The following is a 15,131-nucleotide window of genomic DNA, read 5'->3' on the forward strand; positions in this document are numbered from 1 at the left end:
CTGCAGGGGCCCAAGAGATACAGTCTTTTGAGTCTTTGCCCCTTGGTAAAATTAAATAGTGCTTTAAAAACCAACCATAGCACCTAACCGAACCTCAAACAAGTCCCAGCTGTTCTCAATCTATCTGTTCATCCAGACCTGAACAGAGAGGAGGGAACCCATATATAAATACGAATGAAACAAATTAAAACACTATATCAAATGCTGTTTAGTCATAAAATAATGCTTTTCTGTGATTAACCAGTGCAGGTTACTGTGATTCACACGGATCTCGTTGAAATCAATCAGCTGGGTCTTGTTCTCACTCTGGGTTATTACAGAGTTTCCAGTGTTGTTAAAATGGCCAGCGTTGAACAGATTCAGGCACCACAGATGATATATATTTTTAAAAGTGCAGAATAAAGGTTTAAGAAACACAACTGAAACAAAGGAACAAGTCTATCTGAGATGGACAGCCGGCGGACTTGATACCGGCTCTCTCTCTATTCCAGTTTCTCAGCTCCTAACCCGTAGAACAAGGCCCCTCAAGAGCGGATGTGACGCCCACCCTGGTGAAAAATAGGAGAGAGGTTTTCGAATGCCACCTGTATCGCGATTTGTTTTCTGGGCTGATCCGCATTTCCGTTCTCGTTGCCTCAGCGCTGCTGGAGCAGTGAGGGAAAGTGCGCTCACAGCCGGGCCGAGTCCTTCACAACTCCCAGATTCACTCAGTCCAGCTCAGATATCAGCGGCCAGCCCGGGACGATTCTCACAAACTGCTGAGCTTTGGATCTCTAATGCAGTGCAGAAGAGCCAAACGCTTTAATCACTGAGACGACCGGCTCTGTGTCTATTACCCCTGTCTGCAGGGACGGCGCTCGGTGATCACAGCCACTAAACACTAAATCAAGCAGTGGCTCCGGGCTAATATTTACTGTCAGTGGGAGGCTGCGAGGCGGACCTCTGGTGTTTCTCAAAGCCTTTGCAACCGTGGCAGGAAGCTGAGTGCTTTTCAGAGAGAGAGAGAGAGAGAGAGAGAGAGAGAGAGAGAGAAAGCATGCATCATGAAGTGCCCATCTTTCTGTGACATCCTTCCCCATCCCCTGTCCCACACACATATGTCTCATTGCTCCTGTGTCCTCTGTCTACAGCACAACTCCATACAGGTGCTGCCGCAAATTGCTCACGAAGACGTGGCTGGTTTTGTCAATGTCACATCAATCAAACAAGGTGAAGGGAAGCCGTTAGGGGATTGATAACTAAAAGACATCAAAGCCTCCCACTCTGGAGCTGTGCCGTCCTCCCCTTCCCTCTGGCAGCTGATTGAACACCTTCCCCCCGAGGATGCTCCCAGGACGCGGGCTCAAAGGACGCCGTCAGTGCCAAGGATAACGTCCTCGCAAAAGGAGCCAATTCCCTCGACTCTGGAGTCAGATTAACTAAAACGGTTAAGATACACCTAATAAATTAACCAAAACATATTTTACTAATCCCTTCTAATAGATCAAGCTTGAGCTGATTTCAAAACAACATCTCTCATCCCCCACAGCTGGGAATCATATTCGGGTGATTTACAACAAAATAAATAATGTCAGAACATTTTTATTTGACATCTGATCGGGTAATCCTGTTTAAGAAGGAGATAGCTTATTACAGCAGAAAGATGAATTAAAAAACTAAAACAGGCCGTTCATAGAGGCATCACGTTGTAAAATAAATGGAGTTGTAAAGTTGGAGATTGCAGGCCCTAGGCTGTTTAATAAAATGATCCTCTCAAACATCCCAGCCGGCTGTACAACACTCTCCCGTCCTTGGCCGCAATGTATAAATCTGACTTCGGTTCCCAGCTCGATTGTGCGTTCTCAGTAAGTACCCCATTAGCAATAAGGACGCCTTAAAAGCAATACGGCTCCATCAGTCCATCTATCGCTTTCCTTTATCCACTTACAAGGGATGACGCACCAGGCTGGAGAGAGAAAACCACGGCGAGAATCCTAATTCCATCCCTCTGTATCGGTGCCAATTTTCTTGCTCTTCTGGGACTGTGCTCTGGTTGAGTTGCAGGAGTGTCAGTCTGGAAAGATCTGGGCTGACACCATGTCAAGTACCCCCCCGTCCGCCCCTTGTCATGAGAGAGCCGGTATAAATCTCACCAGTCAGTAAGTTTCCACCATTCTCTCCACAGAAGCCGCACATTACATCCTGCGTCCGCTCATAACAAAACATCAGGAAGTGTGAGCGGCCATATGGAAGAGGAGAACTGCCTAGGTCAGCGTGTTGGGAGCCCGTCTCTATAAAGCGGAGTCGCCCGCCCACCGGGCCGCAGTGGAGCAGGTCCACCTGGTTGGGGATGGCAGGACGAGCGCGCTGAGGCCGCGGGGACAGCGCTCGAGACAGCCGGAGCGGTAAGGAGTCTGATTTAAACGCCTGCACAGTCGATGATGCGTGGTAGGACTTTGACGGAACAGTTGTGGGGGAAAATAAATGAATCCAAATTGAACAATCCTTCAAAGTTTTGTAATGCACCGCACAGACTGTTTTCCTGGGACGAAGAAAACACAAAAAACGATATGCACTGTGTAAGTGTGTATAGACATCGTACACACACACACCTTTTGCTACACAAACAAGGAATGTGTTTAAGGTACCATCGAGGACCTATTTGCACACTTCAGTATAGTAACTCAGTCTATATACTCTTCAGATACTCTTGTTTTGGTCCTGTTAGGAATTTCTATTAATACTGGTGAAGGTTATTTCCTTTAGGTTGCAGATATTGGCAAGTGAAGCACAGATTAGCAGTTTCCAGGTCATAAATGCCCCACACCCAGTTTCCACTTCTTTGAACAGCCTGAAAAGTGTTCAGCTGTGAAAGCCAAGCCAATAGATCTGTGAACTCCTGTTGTAAACAGAGCCAAACCTGTGAAATACTCATGGAATTCCCCCCTCCCTCCGATCGTGCTGTGACAAGCATTTCCTACAAGCTGGTGAATTCTGTGACACAAGGAAAGTGCTACTCGTTCCTCAAAGGTGAACTCAGACTGCTCTCAAGTGCCGTCATTAGCAGGACTGTGTTGTTAGTCTTGAAAGAAACCCTGTTAGTATTCTGTTTATTCCTGGGGTTCCTGACGGGTCTAAGCTGCAACAGGGTGAGGAACAGAACAAAGGGATCTGTCTCAGTTGCATGTTTCTTCGTTTTGCAGAGGTGAGTACCCCGGACACCCCGATCAAACTTCCCAGCACCGCAATAGCAACAGAAAAAAGAAAAGAGGGAGTCTGCTTTTGAAAAGCCGGTGTTATACGACAACTGACTCCAAAACACGTTTATTTGCATGATCGTGAATACATCTGAGGTTCACACAGAGCAGATCGAGCTCGGTTTAACTGAAAGACAATCATTCATCTTACAGGCTGAGAGAAACAAATCCAGGATGGGAACTGCGGAGCTGCGGGTTGCTTTGTTTTGGCTCTTTGCAGTGTTCACGGTCACCTCAACCAATAGTAAGTAACACTTCAAAAAGACGTGTGATTTTAAGACATGAATATGTATACTAGGAATAAACAGAACATTAATTTTATTTGATAATTGATAGAATTCCAAGTCAATCTCTCTGAATTACACACTGATATGCTATCAATCCTGAGTGATTTGTTCCCTATTTACCTGGTTGTGCACTTTGCTCTTTGTAAATAATTAATACAAGCACATTTTCCAGGCAGGTGAGTAGTATCCTGCTCACGGACGGCTGCTATATTGCACCCACACCGATCCTGCCTGGACTTTGTGAATATTTTCCCCTTTGTGTTGCAGATTTTGTGGACCTGGAAGTAAATGCATTGCTTCCAGAGAGATACAATACCAGCACCACACTGAACTGTCACATATCCTCAGAGATGGACCTGGGGAACATTAACATCCGTTGGAGTAAGGTAGAGAACAAAAGCATCTTGTGTGAATACACTACAGCCGGTGGGGTTGTACCACAAGCTACATGTACCTTCAGTGACCGGCAACTATCCCTGACCATTCCGCATGTAGTGCCCTCAGATGAAGGGAGATACATTTGCAAATTCAAGTCGAAAGCCGGGATGAAGTATGCAGACACAACTGTGACCCTGCCCGGTAAGTTGTTGTTTTTTAAAAAAGGATATCTATACACTGCAGATGAAACGACGGCTAGACTGTGCCCAACACAGTGAGTGGTTCGAGATTTTGATCACAAGCACAGAGCTCCCAGGGCTGGCACCTAACTGTTCAATGAATGCTTTTTTTCTGCATAAATCACATCATTAAAACGCACAACTCTCTAACTTTCCACCTTTCCTCTTCCAGATCAGTACGAGAACGTCCAGTTGGAAAAATCTCTTCCGAACCTGACGTGCAGCTTTTACGGAGTTAACCGGGCTGGGGAAGTGCACTGGTTTACCGGGAACACAAACCTGACCACCAGTGAAGTCACCAGCTACAGTCAACTAACCAAAGAGGGTCTGTTCAACATCATCGGCACACACAACACCGAGGACAGTCGAGAGCCCACATACACCTGCGCCCTGTGGATCTACAGGACAGGGGCATACTTAACGAATGAGACGATCCATTTCCCCAGTGAAGTCAGAACTGTCCCAACTGGGAGCGCTGGCACTGCAGAAATGGCGCCATTATTGTTATTGTACACCCTGTTTTCAATTGCTTGTTACTCGACCCTTTAGCAGAGACGCACCTGCCCCAGGTAGGTCTCCACCTGGTCAGAGGAGGAACAGAGACAACCCTGCAGAAGGAGAAAGGAAAGAAAAGAGGACAAGAGCCTCCGTTGATGCTTTGTACATCTTCCATGTGATCTATTTTTTAATAACTTGATAAAACCCATCAAGATTGCACAACTTCTGCTTTACACGTAGTTTCTGGCAGTGTGCAGTTTTGTCTTCAGACCCCGTCTGCACTCGGCAATCGCCCCAGGAACTCGAGTGAAAATGAGTGAAAATACCATCAATTAATTTAGGATGTTGGGGGGATGGCGGCAACTAAATAAAAGCATATTATCAAAGAATGGCTTTTAGAAACAGATGAAAAGTTGCATGCCAAAGCACAATGTAATGTACAAATCCCCAAGGATTGTAAACTCCTGTTACCTATTAAAATATACTTAGAAAACCCTGGCTGAATATTCAGAGTCTTTCGTGTCCAAACACAACTCAGCACGGACAGTAGGAGACAAACTGCTGCAAATACTGGACTCTGCAAACATGACTGGACTCCCCTTCCTGTCTGAGCGCAGATATCAATACATATCAATATACATCTATACATATCGATAGAGATCTAGCATTGACTCCTGCTGAGAATCTGCTGCTTAATCAGGAACACATGAGCCACAATGAGAGAGTGACCGGTTTCATCATCAATCTTAAAATACTTACACAACAACAACCCATACACACCTTAAAGGACATGCTCTGTACTTCTTTTACAGGGACGCTCTCTCTCTATAAAGGAAAGCCGTGATGAAGATTTAACATTGGCAAGCGCTGTGTTTTGGCAGCAGCCAGACGAGCTCCCTAACTTGTGTCGAATTAGCAATTGTATTCCTCTTATTTACTTACTCCTGAAGGGGGATTGTTCTCTGTCTCACTTGCTGTTAAACACTGCCCCCCGATGGACAGAGGCTGCTCCAGCATGGGGGATCATCTGGTGTTTATATTTTTAACACCTGAAGGGCAGTAGCTAATAATATAGATCTGCTGCGATTGCTGCTGCTGAAAGTCAGTCTAACGTGTGTGTGTGATATCAAACCAGGCTGTTGCATTGAAAATGAGTGAATTTCTATAGTCACCGATCTATTTCTGGGACCAGTACGTCCGGGCCCAGCAGCACTGTGGAAGCCCGGTCCAGGATTCACAGTCTAGGAGTTAGAACTGTCCTTTTCAATGTTTTCTTGTCATATTGCAAAATTGATCTTGTCAGGATCAAACCACAAACATCTAATTTGATTTATTTCTCAGAAAGTGAAAGTATTGTTTCCTCTCTCTCTACCTTGTCTGATACCACAGGCAAAACGACTTCCGGAGGCTGGTTCTGCACAACACAGATAACAGGGACGCCACAGTTCTTGCAAAAATAAAAAAGCAAAAGATAAAAATAAGCAGCGTGCCTTTGTCAAAGCGAGAACAATTCAAAATACGCTTTGAGAAGTGAAACTGCAGGTGAGAGTCAACATGCAAGCAGTTGTTGATCACGATAAAGGGGCCACGAGACTGAACTGTTGCCCAATACTTTATCAAACTGTACCAGATCAGGAAACGCTTGCAGAGCTGTGGAGGAGTTTCTCAAACCCATGATCTGGAGGATCTAACGGACCACCCGACCTGCCCGGAGAGAGACCCTTAAGAGTACATACAAACAGATCATGTATGGTGCAGATATTTAATTTAACATTTATATATAGAGAAAAAACTGGTTTCCAGATTATTTTGGGTTACAGCCAGACACCTTTACTCCAGTGAAGCACAACAGAAAAATCCACCACACCAATGATAAAGACACAATAAAGATACTGACTGGGTACTGAACGTGTGACACTCAATTCCCACACTCACGGTTTTGCACACCTTTAGGCGATGTGTTGCTATAGTGTATAAGATCACTCTTCCTGTTTGATTCTAGCATACAGTGGTGAATGTCAAATTGTTTTGTTTTATTAACTACCAACTTAAAACCCAGTTGTACTGATTTCGGGTTGCTTCCCCCAGCTTTACGAATGCAGTGAAGGGGAGCCCTCAGCACACCTACCATCCATGTCACTAATTGGCTAACTAACCATACTGTCTCCACTAATGGCAGCAACTTGTCGTGTTCCTAATTGACATGCCTGCTTTCCCATCAGTAGCATCCTATGTCATCCATGTTTTCCGACAACACGGTCTGCCATTAGGGGAGTTAACCCTCACCATTTCATGGAGAAAAAGAACAAGAATAAAAACAATTCAATGTGTGGGTTTATCAATTTGTTTGTGTAGATGCTAAGAAATAATGGCTCAAGGAAAATGGGAACAAGATGGCTTTTCTATCATCGAAATGCCATTGTAGTCTAATCAGACTGTATGTGTGCGAAAACTGGCTGCGATGCCCAACGCCAAACACACTCTCACTGTTCTGCTGCCCCCTGCTGCACAGGTACAGATACATATATTGGTTACAGTGTTTCACAATTGCAAAGACATTTCTTGAAAACTTCACCCATTTTCTCAAAACTTTAAACACAAAACCAAATCTTCAAAGTACATTCACAAAACCCCTGACTCTTCTGGCAAAATCAATCGCCTCAAAACCATTTAATCTGTGCTCAAAATCAAACAATGCTTTCAGATCATACACACAGCGAGTCAATATATAAACACTACAGAGCATTCATTAGACACTACATAAAAAAATGCAGAACACAGCGTCCAGAGCATGTACAGTTAGGTCCATAAATATTTGGACAGTGACACAATTGTCATCATTTTGTCTCTGTACGCCACCACAATGGATTTGAAAGGAAACAATCAATATGTGCTTTAAGTGTAGACTTTCATCTTTAATTTGAGGGTAGTTACATCCAAATTGGGTGAGCGGTGTAGGAATTACACCTATGTTTATAATTGTTCCCCCCAATTTTAGAGGCTCAGAAGTAATTGGACTAACTAACATAATCATGAATTAAATTGTGAGTTTCAATACTTGGTTGCAAATCCTTTGCAGTCAATGACTGCCTGAAGTCTGGAACCCATAGACATCACCAGATGCTGGGTTTCTTCCTTGGTGATGCTCTGCCAGGCCTGCACTGCAGCTCTCTTTAGTTCCTGCTTGTTCGTGCAAAATCAAAGTCAATGAGAGATTCATTCTGCCTCAGAATCATGTATTTGTGCTAGGTCCGACCAGAGGACTCGTCCACATCACAGGCAATGTTGTCCCTTGCCAGGTGTGTTTTGGCCTCTGGTGTGCTGGATCCAGCGTTGACAACACTCCACACCTGTGTCACCACAGGCCAATTCCAAATGCCTGTATGAGATTTTCCCTGGTATATGGGTTTCGGTCATAGACCTTCCACCGCCACGCAGAGAAAAACTCTTCTGTTGGGTTGAGGAAAGGGCTGTATGGAGGAAGGCAAACATTTCTGAATCACTGGCTGATGTTGAACCACTCGCATATCCAGACACCACGGTGAAAGCTGACATTGAGATAGACAGTGTGCACTGCTTGCTGATGATCCTGCTGCTCACACTCAAACAAAACATCCCAAAGACCACACGGAAATGTAAGATTTTCAGTCTTATATGGCCCCAGGGTTGCATGACAGTGGAGAACCCCACAATTACTTGGCTGCACAAAGGGTCACACTGCCTCTCCTTCTCCTCTTCACCAGATTGAACCCTGCTTCATCTACAAAAAAGTATTCATGGGGCCTTTCCATGGAATCCAATTCAAACACTCTCTCAATATAAAAATAGATAAATAAGTAGTTTAGTAAGTGATACAGAAAGACAGACTTCAGCAATAGTATTTGTATGCACTCCTGATTTACATACACTACAATATAGTGCAGTTTAAAGTTACAGTAGGCTAGTAGCATAGAATTGTACTGTAAGCATCAGCGCTGAAAGTGTATGAGTGTACACTTACTTGCACATACTGACATCGTAGATCTTTGACCCTTTCTGAGTTGCGTTCAAAGGGTACTCTGTACACGCGTACCCTATTGCTTTGGAGGACATGGTCAATGGTAGAAAGGCTGACACTGTTGATGTATTTCACGCAGTCGGATGGCATTGTTTTGTAGGACCATAACAACAATGAGAGCCTCTTGCTGTTGGGAGAACATAGCATAGTAAAAATAGTAATGGACATTACTTCTATATGTAAAATGCTGTATGGTAAGAAAGGTTTTCTCATTTCTGATGTACTGAATCAAATGCATGCAGCAAACTTTCAATGACCAAAATAAAAATAAACAATTACCTGTTCTCTTCTCTGAATGTCCTGATTATGGTTAGCTTTGAGGAATACATTCAAAAAACAAGGACCAAGTCTAAAACAATGGTCTACAATTTTAGAAAAGCAAACCTTGACGGTATGAGGCGGCACTTAGAAGAGGTAGACTGGAGCACACTGGATACAGAGTCAGTTGAAAATGGATGGTTATATTTTAAGAATATTCTACTTGAGGCTCAGGAGCAATTTGTACCAAAACTTAGCAAATTGCTCTTTGCTTCAACCACAGATACATATATTGGCTAAGCTAACATCCTTCACAGGGTAGCCACAGAGCGCTTTACAGAGTGATACTCAGTGATGTCAGGAGTGAACATACTACAACAAAATAAATAAATAAAATAAAGTAAACCAACATAAAATAAGCCAATAAGTACAGATGGATGACAAATTAAAGGAAAAACAACAGTGTCTGCGTAAGGAGTTGGGCCACCAAGAGCCGCCAGAACAGCTTCAATGCTCTTGGCACAGATTCTGCGAGTCTCTGGACTCTACTGGAGGGATGAACACCATTCTTCCAAAAGATATTCCCTCATTTGGGGTTTTGATGATGGTCTGGAGAGCGCTGTCTAACACATCGGTCCAGAATCTCCCATAGGTGTTCAATTGGGTTGAGATCTGGTGACTGTGAAGGCCATAACATACTCATCACACCATTCAGTGAGCCCTCGTGCCCTGTGGATGGGGGCATTGTCATCCTGGAAGAGACCACTCCCATCAGGATAGAAATGTTTCTCCATAGGATAAAGGTGATCACTCAGAATCACTTTGTAATGATTTGGAGTGACCCTTCCCTCTAAGGCAGTGTTCTGCAATATATGTTTTCCACGGGCACGAATCTAGCAGTCCGGTGGGGGGGTGGGGGGGCATGGGTTAACTGCAGTCCGCGGAGGCTGAAGAGGTGCGGTGTGGGAGGTTTTGTCAGGACCAATAAGGCAGCGTGCCTGCACAGATATGTGCTGTGAACATGCGGAGGATCTTTGAAGCTGCGGATACTAACAGTTGTATTTTTATTTTGGTAATTGCACCCACAAATCTGTTATTTTGCTGGACTTGAGTGCCTGTTCCACAGACATGTAATTCTGAAACTCTCTGCTCCGATCTCTCACTACACTGCACGTTTGTGCGTGAGAGTGCATGACAAATATTTTTTGTTTCATTTGTTTTAATTTGTTTTTGCAGTGCATTATTGGAATACATTTTTTTCAAGAATTAAAATCTGTTGGTGCTTTTTCCCCCCTCAATAAACTTATTTTATTTAAAATTTAGAATAAGCAATGTGGGCACGACTTTGAGGACCACTGCTCTAAGAGGACAAGTGGACCCAAACCATGGCAGAAAAATACCTCCCACAGCATAACCGAGCCTCCAGACCCCCCTCACTGTAGGGGTCAAGCAGTCAGGCCTGTACTGTTCTCTTGGTGTCGCCACACATGCACTCGCCCACTTGTCCAGAACACGAGCCAGTTGAGCGTCTGTGTGCCCCAATAATGACCCCTGTTTCAAAGTCACTTAGATCCTTTCCTCTTGCCATCTTGATCCTACTGGTCCTGCTCAGCATTTTTATACATGCCACAGAGCATGATAGGATGTTAATTGCCTATTTGTATCATGCATTACACCTATTTGGAGGCATCTGCATTTTTTATGTTCCTCCACTCATTTATTCAGATTTTTTCTTTAATTTGTGTACTTTATTACCTGGCTACCCTGATTATTGAGTTAATCTCCTTATAGAGACGCAATACATTAACATAAGCCTAGGTTTACTGGGCCTTGAACCCTAGCCCTGAGCAAAATGTTACTTATTTGAATGGTATTTTTAATTGATGTGAATAATTTAGCTAAATTGCTCACTATAACTATCAGATCACTCCTACATTATCTGTTACCATCCTGCAACCTTGGCTTCCTTCAGTTTCATTTGATTTTGCTCTTTGATATCACATTCTTCCTTTAAGTGAGATGTTAATCTGACATTTAAGTTAAATGAAGAGTCTCCATGCTGAACTGTGATGTCATTGTAGTTCAGAAGCAAGATGACACTGCACACTATATTGCAATATAACACACTATTAACACATCTAATCTATGTTGTGAAAGTGTGTGTAGAGAGAGGGAGGGAGAAAGGGAGACAGATTGCACGCATACTTCCTCCAGACCGAACTGGAGGCGGGGCTGTTGAACAGAGAGCTCATATCAAAAGTAATGAACATAGTCTTAGTCTTACTACAGTTGTACTTGTATCACATTAAACGGTGACCAAAATTATATTAAGTGTTTTTAAACATTCTTTAGAGGGTGAATTCCTCAATGAGGCCTTTCATTTGTATTTGAAATGTGCTTGTTACATCATCACAGATTGCTTCCAGCGGAGGAGGGTCAGTAAAATATTCGTTGTTGGCTTCATTACTCTTTGAAAACAGCTGGACAGCTCCCCGCAAACCATGAGGGGCTTTCATTCCATGTTTTGGATGTCTTTCGTGGCAGCACTGGTATTTGGTAAGTTAATGTCTTATTTCCCAAGAGATGCTTTTTGACACGTACAGAAGGTATTTTGGAAGTTCAAGGTGTAGTTGATTGGTGGATTACTGGATTTTATTGGCATGTTATAACCCCCCAAATAATAGACAACAAAATAATACAAAAATAGTGCATGGTATTAATTTAAAAATGAAGAATAAGCTATGACAAAATGGAGCAGTAATTTGAGCCCTCCATCCTGATTAAAATAAAACTGATCTGGTCAGGAGGTCACCTAAATTTTCACAAAACCAATGAGGGTTCGGGGTGTAAGGGACCTCCCACTGTCACCCTGTTCTCTCCCCCAAAATAAAGTAAATTAAACCACAAGGGTTTAAAACTCCCTGATTAATATATAGTTCAGTGGCGGACCTCCTACCCTGCTGCTGGTTTTTGTTCCAACCAAGGTCTTAGTTACTTAATTGAACCCTTATTTGAAGTAATATTTTCCTTTTAAATATTGTAAACAGTAGGGCTTTCAAGTATAAAACTGTATAAGGAACTGATCTTATTAAGGAACCAGTTTCGCAATTTAAAAAGTCAAGTGTAAGCAAATTATTCAGTTCAGTTAAAGTAAATTAAGTAGGGTAGGGGAGCAGGGTGGGGAACCCCCGCTTTAGTCTGTTAATCTCCCCCCAGAACCTAATGCTGTTGAGGTAACCAGTTCTGGTGGCAGTCATTTCCACTGGCATTTAAACCTAATCCATTTGTGACCTTTTAAAAAAACACACTCCCTCTCTCTTTCAGAGCCCAGTGTGTTTTCAGCTCCACGGGATGTCGTGTACCTGGAGAGTCGAGAAGGGGGCTCTGTAGTGCTCCACTTCGTGTCCCAGAACGGAAATGATTCTCCAACAGGATTCTACCTGAGGAGAAAACACCCCGGACCTGTGTTTGAAATGCTGTTTCTGGACGCAGACACCGCCGATTCAACTGTCGAATCCTGGTACAGCGGTCGCCTTAAGATCGCTGGGAAGCTGAGCTCAAACAAACTCAACGTGACCATTTCTGATCTCAGGCACAACGACTCTGGGTTGTATGTCTGTGACTTCCTCTATGAAGCCGTTACCCACTACAGAAATGTCTCCGGAAAAAACGACTTTGTTGTTTTTGTAAAAAGAACAGGTAGGTTATGAACAATAAGCCAGAAGGTTTCAAGGCAGCTGCAACTAACTGTGGTTTGAGGTTCTTTGGGTATTATTGAGCAAACTGTAACCAGCAAAACCCTGAGTGATGACTCTATAACGCAGACCCTTCAGTTCTAGATCAGAAATACACCAACAATCCAATCAAAAGGGTGGCGGTGGTTGGAGTGGGGAAGGGGTGATCATATACAATGATACGTACACACACGCCCAAATCCACTGCTCTGCTGTCACACACAATCCTCGGCTTCTATTGTTCATGTCTCCACAGAGAACCTGCGCTGCTCCAGTTACCCGACCTTGTTGTTCTCCATATCCGGAGCCGTGGGCCTGCTGTTGGTCATCGTGGTCGTGCTGTGTACCATTCAGTGTGTGAGTACAGCATCACGACAACACCACACTAGAAAAAGGAGGCCTGTTGTATCATTAACTTAGTTAAGTCATTAAATAGGATTGTGAATGTAGTCTAAAGTATTCACACCTTTCATCTGACATGATTTCTGGCGGTGTGTGTAGTTTAAGAACTATACCCCTTTAGCAGCGATGTCTTTCCGTTTGTTGGATATTCATTTCATGTTGAACGAGTCTGAAACCAATGCAAAAACTCTGGTAAGCCACAGCAACACAATGTTAAATAAGACAAAAACAAATTCACCAGGGTGCACTTGCAGAAGGCTAAGGGCCTCTTAAGAAATAATACATATTAAGGGAAAACAAGACAAAAATGTACATCGACAGACAAAATGTGGACGGGGTTTTGCACAGGAATTTTGTTTTTTTATTTATCTTGCTATGCCTCTCGCTGAAACCCACATTTGTTCTTTCCAGACCAAGTTGTGGTGCAAGGCAAAACCAAAAGCCAACGATGTCGTGTATGAAGACATGGGCCGCTTGCAGCCAGCCGGAAAGCGAATTCCTCACGGTTTCGCTGAACTGTCGCACCTGGAGGAAAAGGAAACCTCAGCACCCCTCAACAACACGTACGAGTCTCACTACAACAACCTGATCACCGGCACCCCCTCCCTGTAACTCGAGACCCTACAGGAGGGCGACAAAGGACAAACGGACGGACTATAGGGAAGACACCTGCATCTCACCAGTCGATTACACAGACCACCAGCTGAGGGAAATCTGCTTTCCTCTGCCACCCATCACAGAGAACGGAGGCCCTTTGACCACTTGACTCTGACACAGGTCCTTTCTCTCCAGGCCAGCACTGGCCAAATAATCACACAGACAGACGTGTGTGATCTGAGTGACATTAATGCTTGTAATACTGAGAGCGGTTTAGTGTTTATATCCAGTTATTGCGCTCTATGAGAACGTTAACGTCAACGATAGGTTTCCCAGATTAACTGATTAATGCTAATGCAAATTACAAACTTAAATGGACTTCAAAAAGCCCAATTAACATGTACATTCATGCTTATTAATGCAATGCGGTTCGATGACTCTCAAATGTGTTAATAGAATGAATCCCATGTATACTGTATATTTATTAAGCATTAATAAATGGTTGATTGTAGCGCCTAAGTTAGTGTGGAGTATTATTGTGCACGTGAACAATTTGACAACAAACAAGTGTCATTTGAGGTTGGCACAGAAACAGAAGCTTGAATTCAGTTTTGATGAAACCCCCTAATTACACATTGCCAATTTTTTTTTCAACACAGAAACTATTGTAGAAGGAACACACACTTTTAATTTAGGGAATTCCATCTGGTTTCAATGGGGATGTCCTGAACAACAGGAAACAATAAGCTGATTTCAAATAAGCTGATCCCAACTTGCTGGTCTGAAAGTAATGGTTTGGCCCGACTGATGCTTTCAGCCTTTTAAAATACCCAAATCGATGCCGTCACCAAGTCCTTCTCTGCTCCGAGACAAAAGTGACTGTCCCTGTGCAGTGAAACCTTGATTGGAACCCATTTATCATATCTTTATTCTGACTATTCTGACTACTCTAAATCTATCAGTCATAAAGCTTTAAAGTGTGCCTCCTTTCATTTGAGGTGGAGATTCGCATTTTTGTTTTCTGATGCTTACTAAAAAAAAAGAATCTTTTTCTATCGCTGCCCCTGCTTGGCATTTAGGGTCTTTACCTCGTTTCCTGCCCCCCACCCCCCATCTCTCTCTTAGATGTTTAACTTTCCAGGCAGATGGTAGTTTCACCATTTCTAGAGAAAACAGAAAAAAAAAATACATATATATATATATATATATTCATATTCTGTGGCTAGCTGAAGTCACACTTCAGGCAGCAGATGTTATCAGACAGACACTGCAGTGTATGGTGCAAACTACATCTATCAGTGTGGGACCAGACACCAACTGATATAACCACATATTTACAGCTCATTAATCGGGTGTCAGCGATTTCCTATTCAGTTAAAGACGTTAAAACTTTGTAAGACCACTAAGCTCATTAAAAAATAGCCTCACCTTTTCTATCCTGCATA

General features: G+C 43.3%; 1 protein-coding gene and 1 long non-coding RNA gene across 2 annotated transcripts; both read left to right on the forward strand.

Annotated features, from left to right (window-relative positions):
* The first annotated feature begins 2,807 nt into the window (after nt 1-2,807).
* Nucleotides 2,808-5,136, forward strand: LOC136749777 (uncharacterized). Its single transcript, XR_010816790.1, has 4 exons — nt 2,808-3,184; nt 3,390-3,480; nt 3,791-4,102; nt 4,313-5,136. It is a non-coding gene; the product is annotated as an uncharacterized LOC136749777 (long non-coding RNA).
* A 6,020-nt stretch (nt 5,137-11,156) lies between these two features.
* Nucleotides 11,157-14,205, forward strand: cd7al (cd7 antigen-like). Its single transcript, XM_066704312.1, has 5 exons — nt 11,157-11,212; nt 11,369-11,509; nt 12,278-12,652; nt 12,944-13,044; nt 13,501-14,205. Exons 2-5 carry the CDS (start codon nt 11,455-11,457, stop codon nt 13,699-13,701), a joined length of 732 nt encoding a protein of 243 aa, XP_066560409.1. The 5' UTR covers nt 11,157-11,212; nt 11,369-11,454; the 3' UTR covers nt 13,702-14,205.
* The last annotated feature ends 926 nt before the right edge of the window (nt 14,206-15,131 follow it).

Source organism: Amia ocellicauda, chromosome 5 (assembly GCF_036373705.1).
Source record: "Amia ocellicauda isolate fAmiCal2 chromosome 5, fAmiCal2.hap1, whole genome shotgun sequence".
In the NCBI taxonomy this organism is placed as follows: domain Eukaryota; kingdom Metazoa; phylum Chordata; class Actinopteri; order Amiiformes; family Amiidae; genus Amia; species Amia ocellicauda.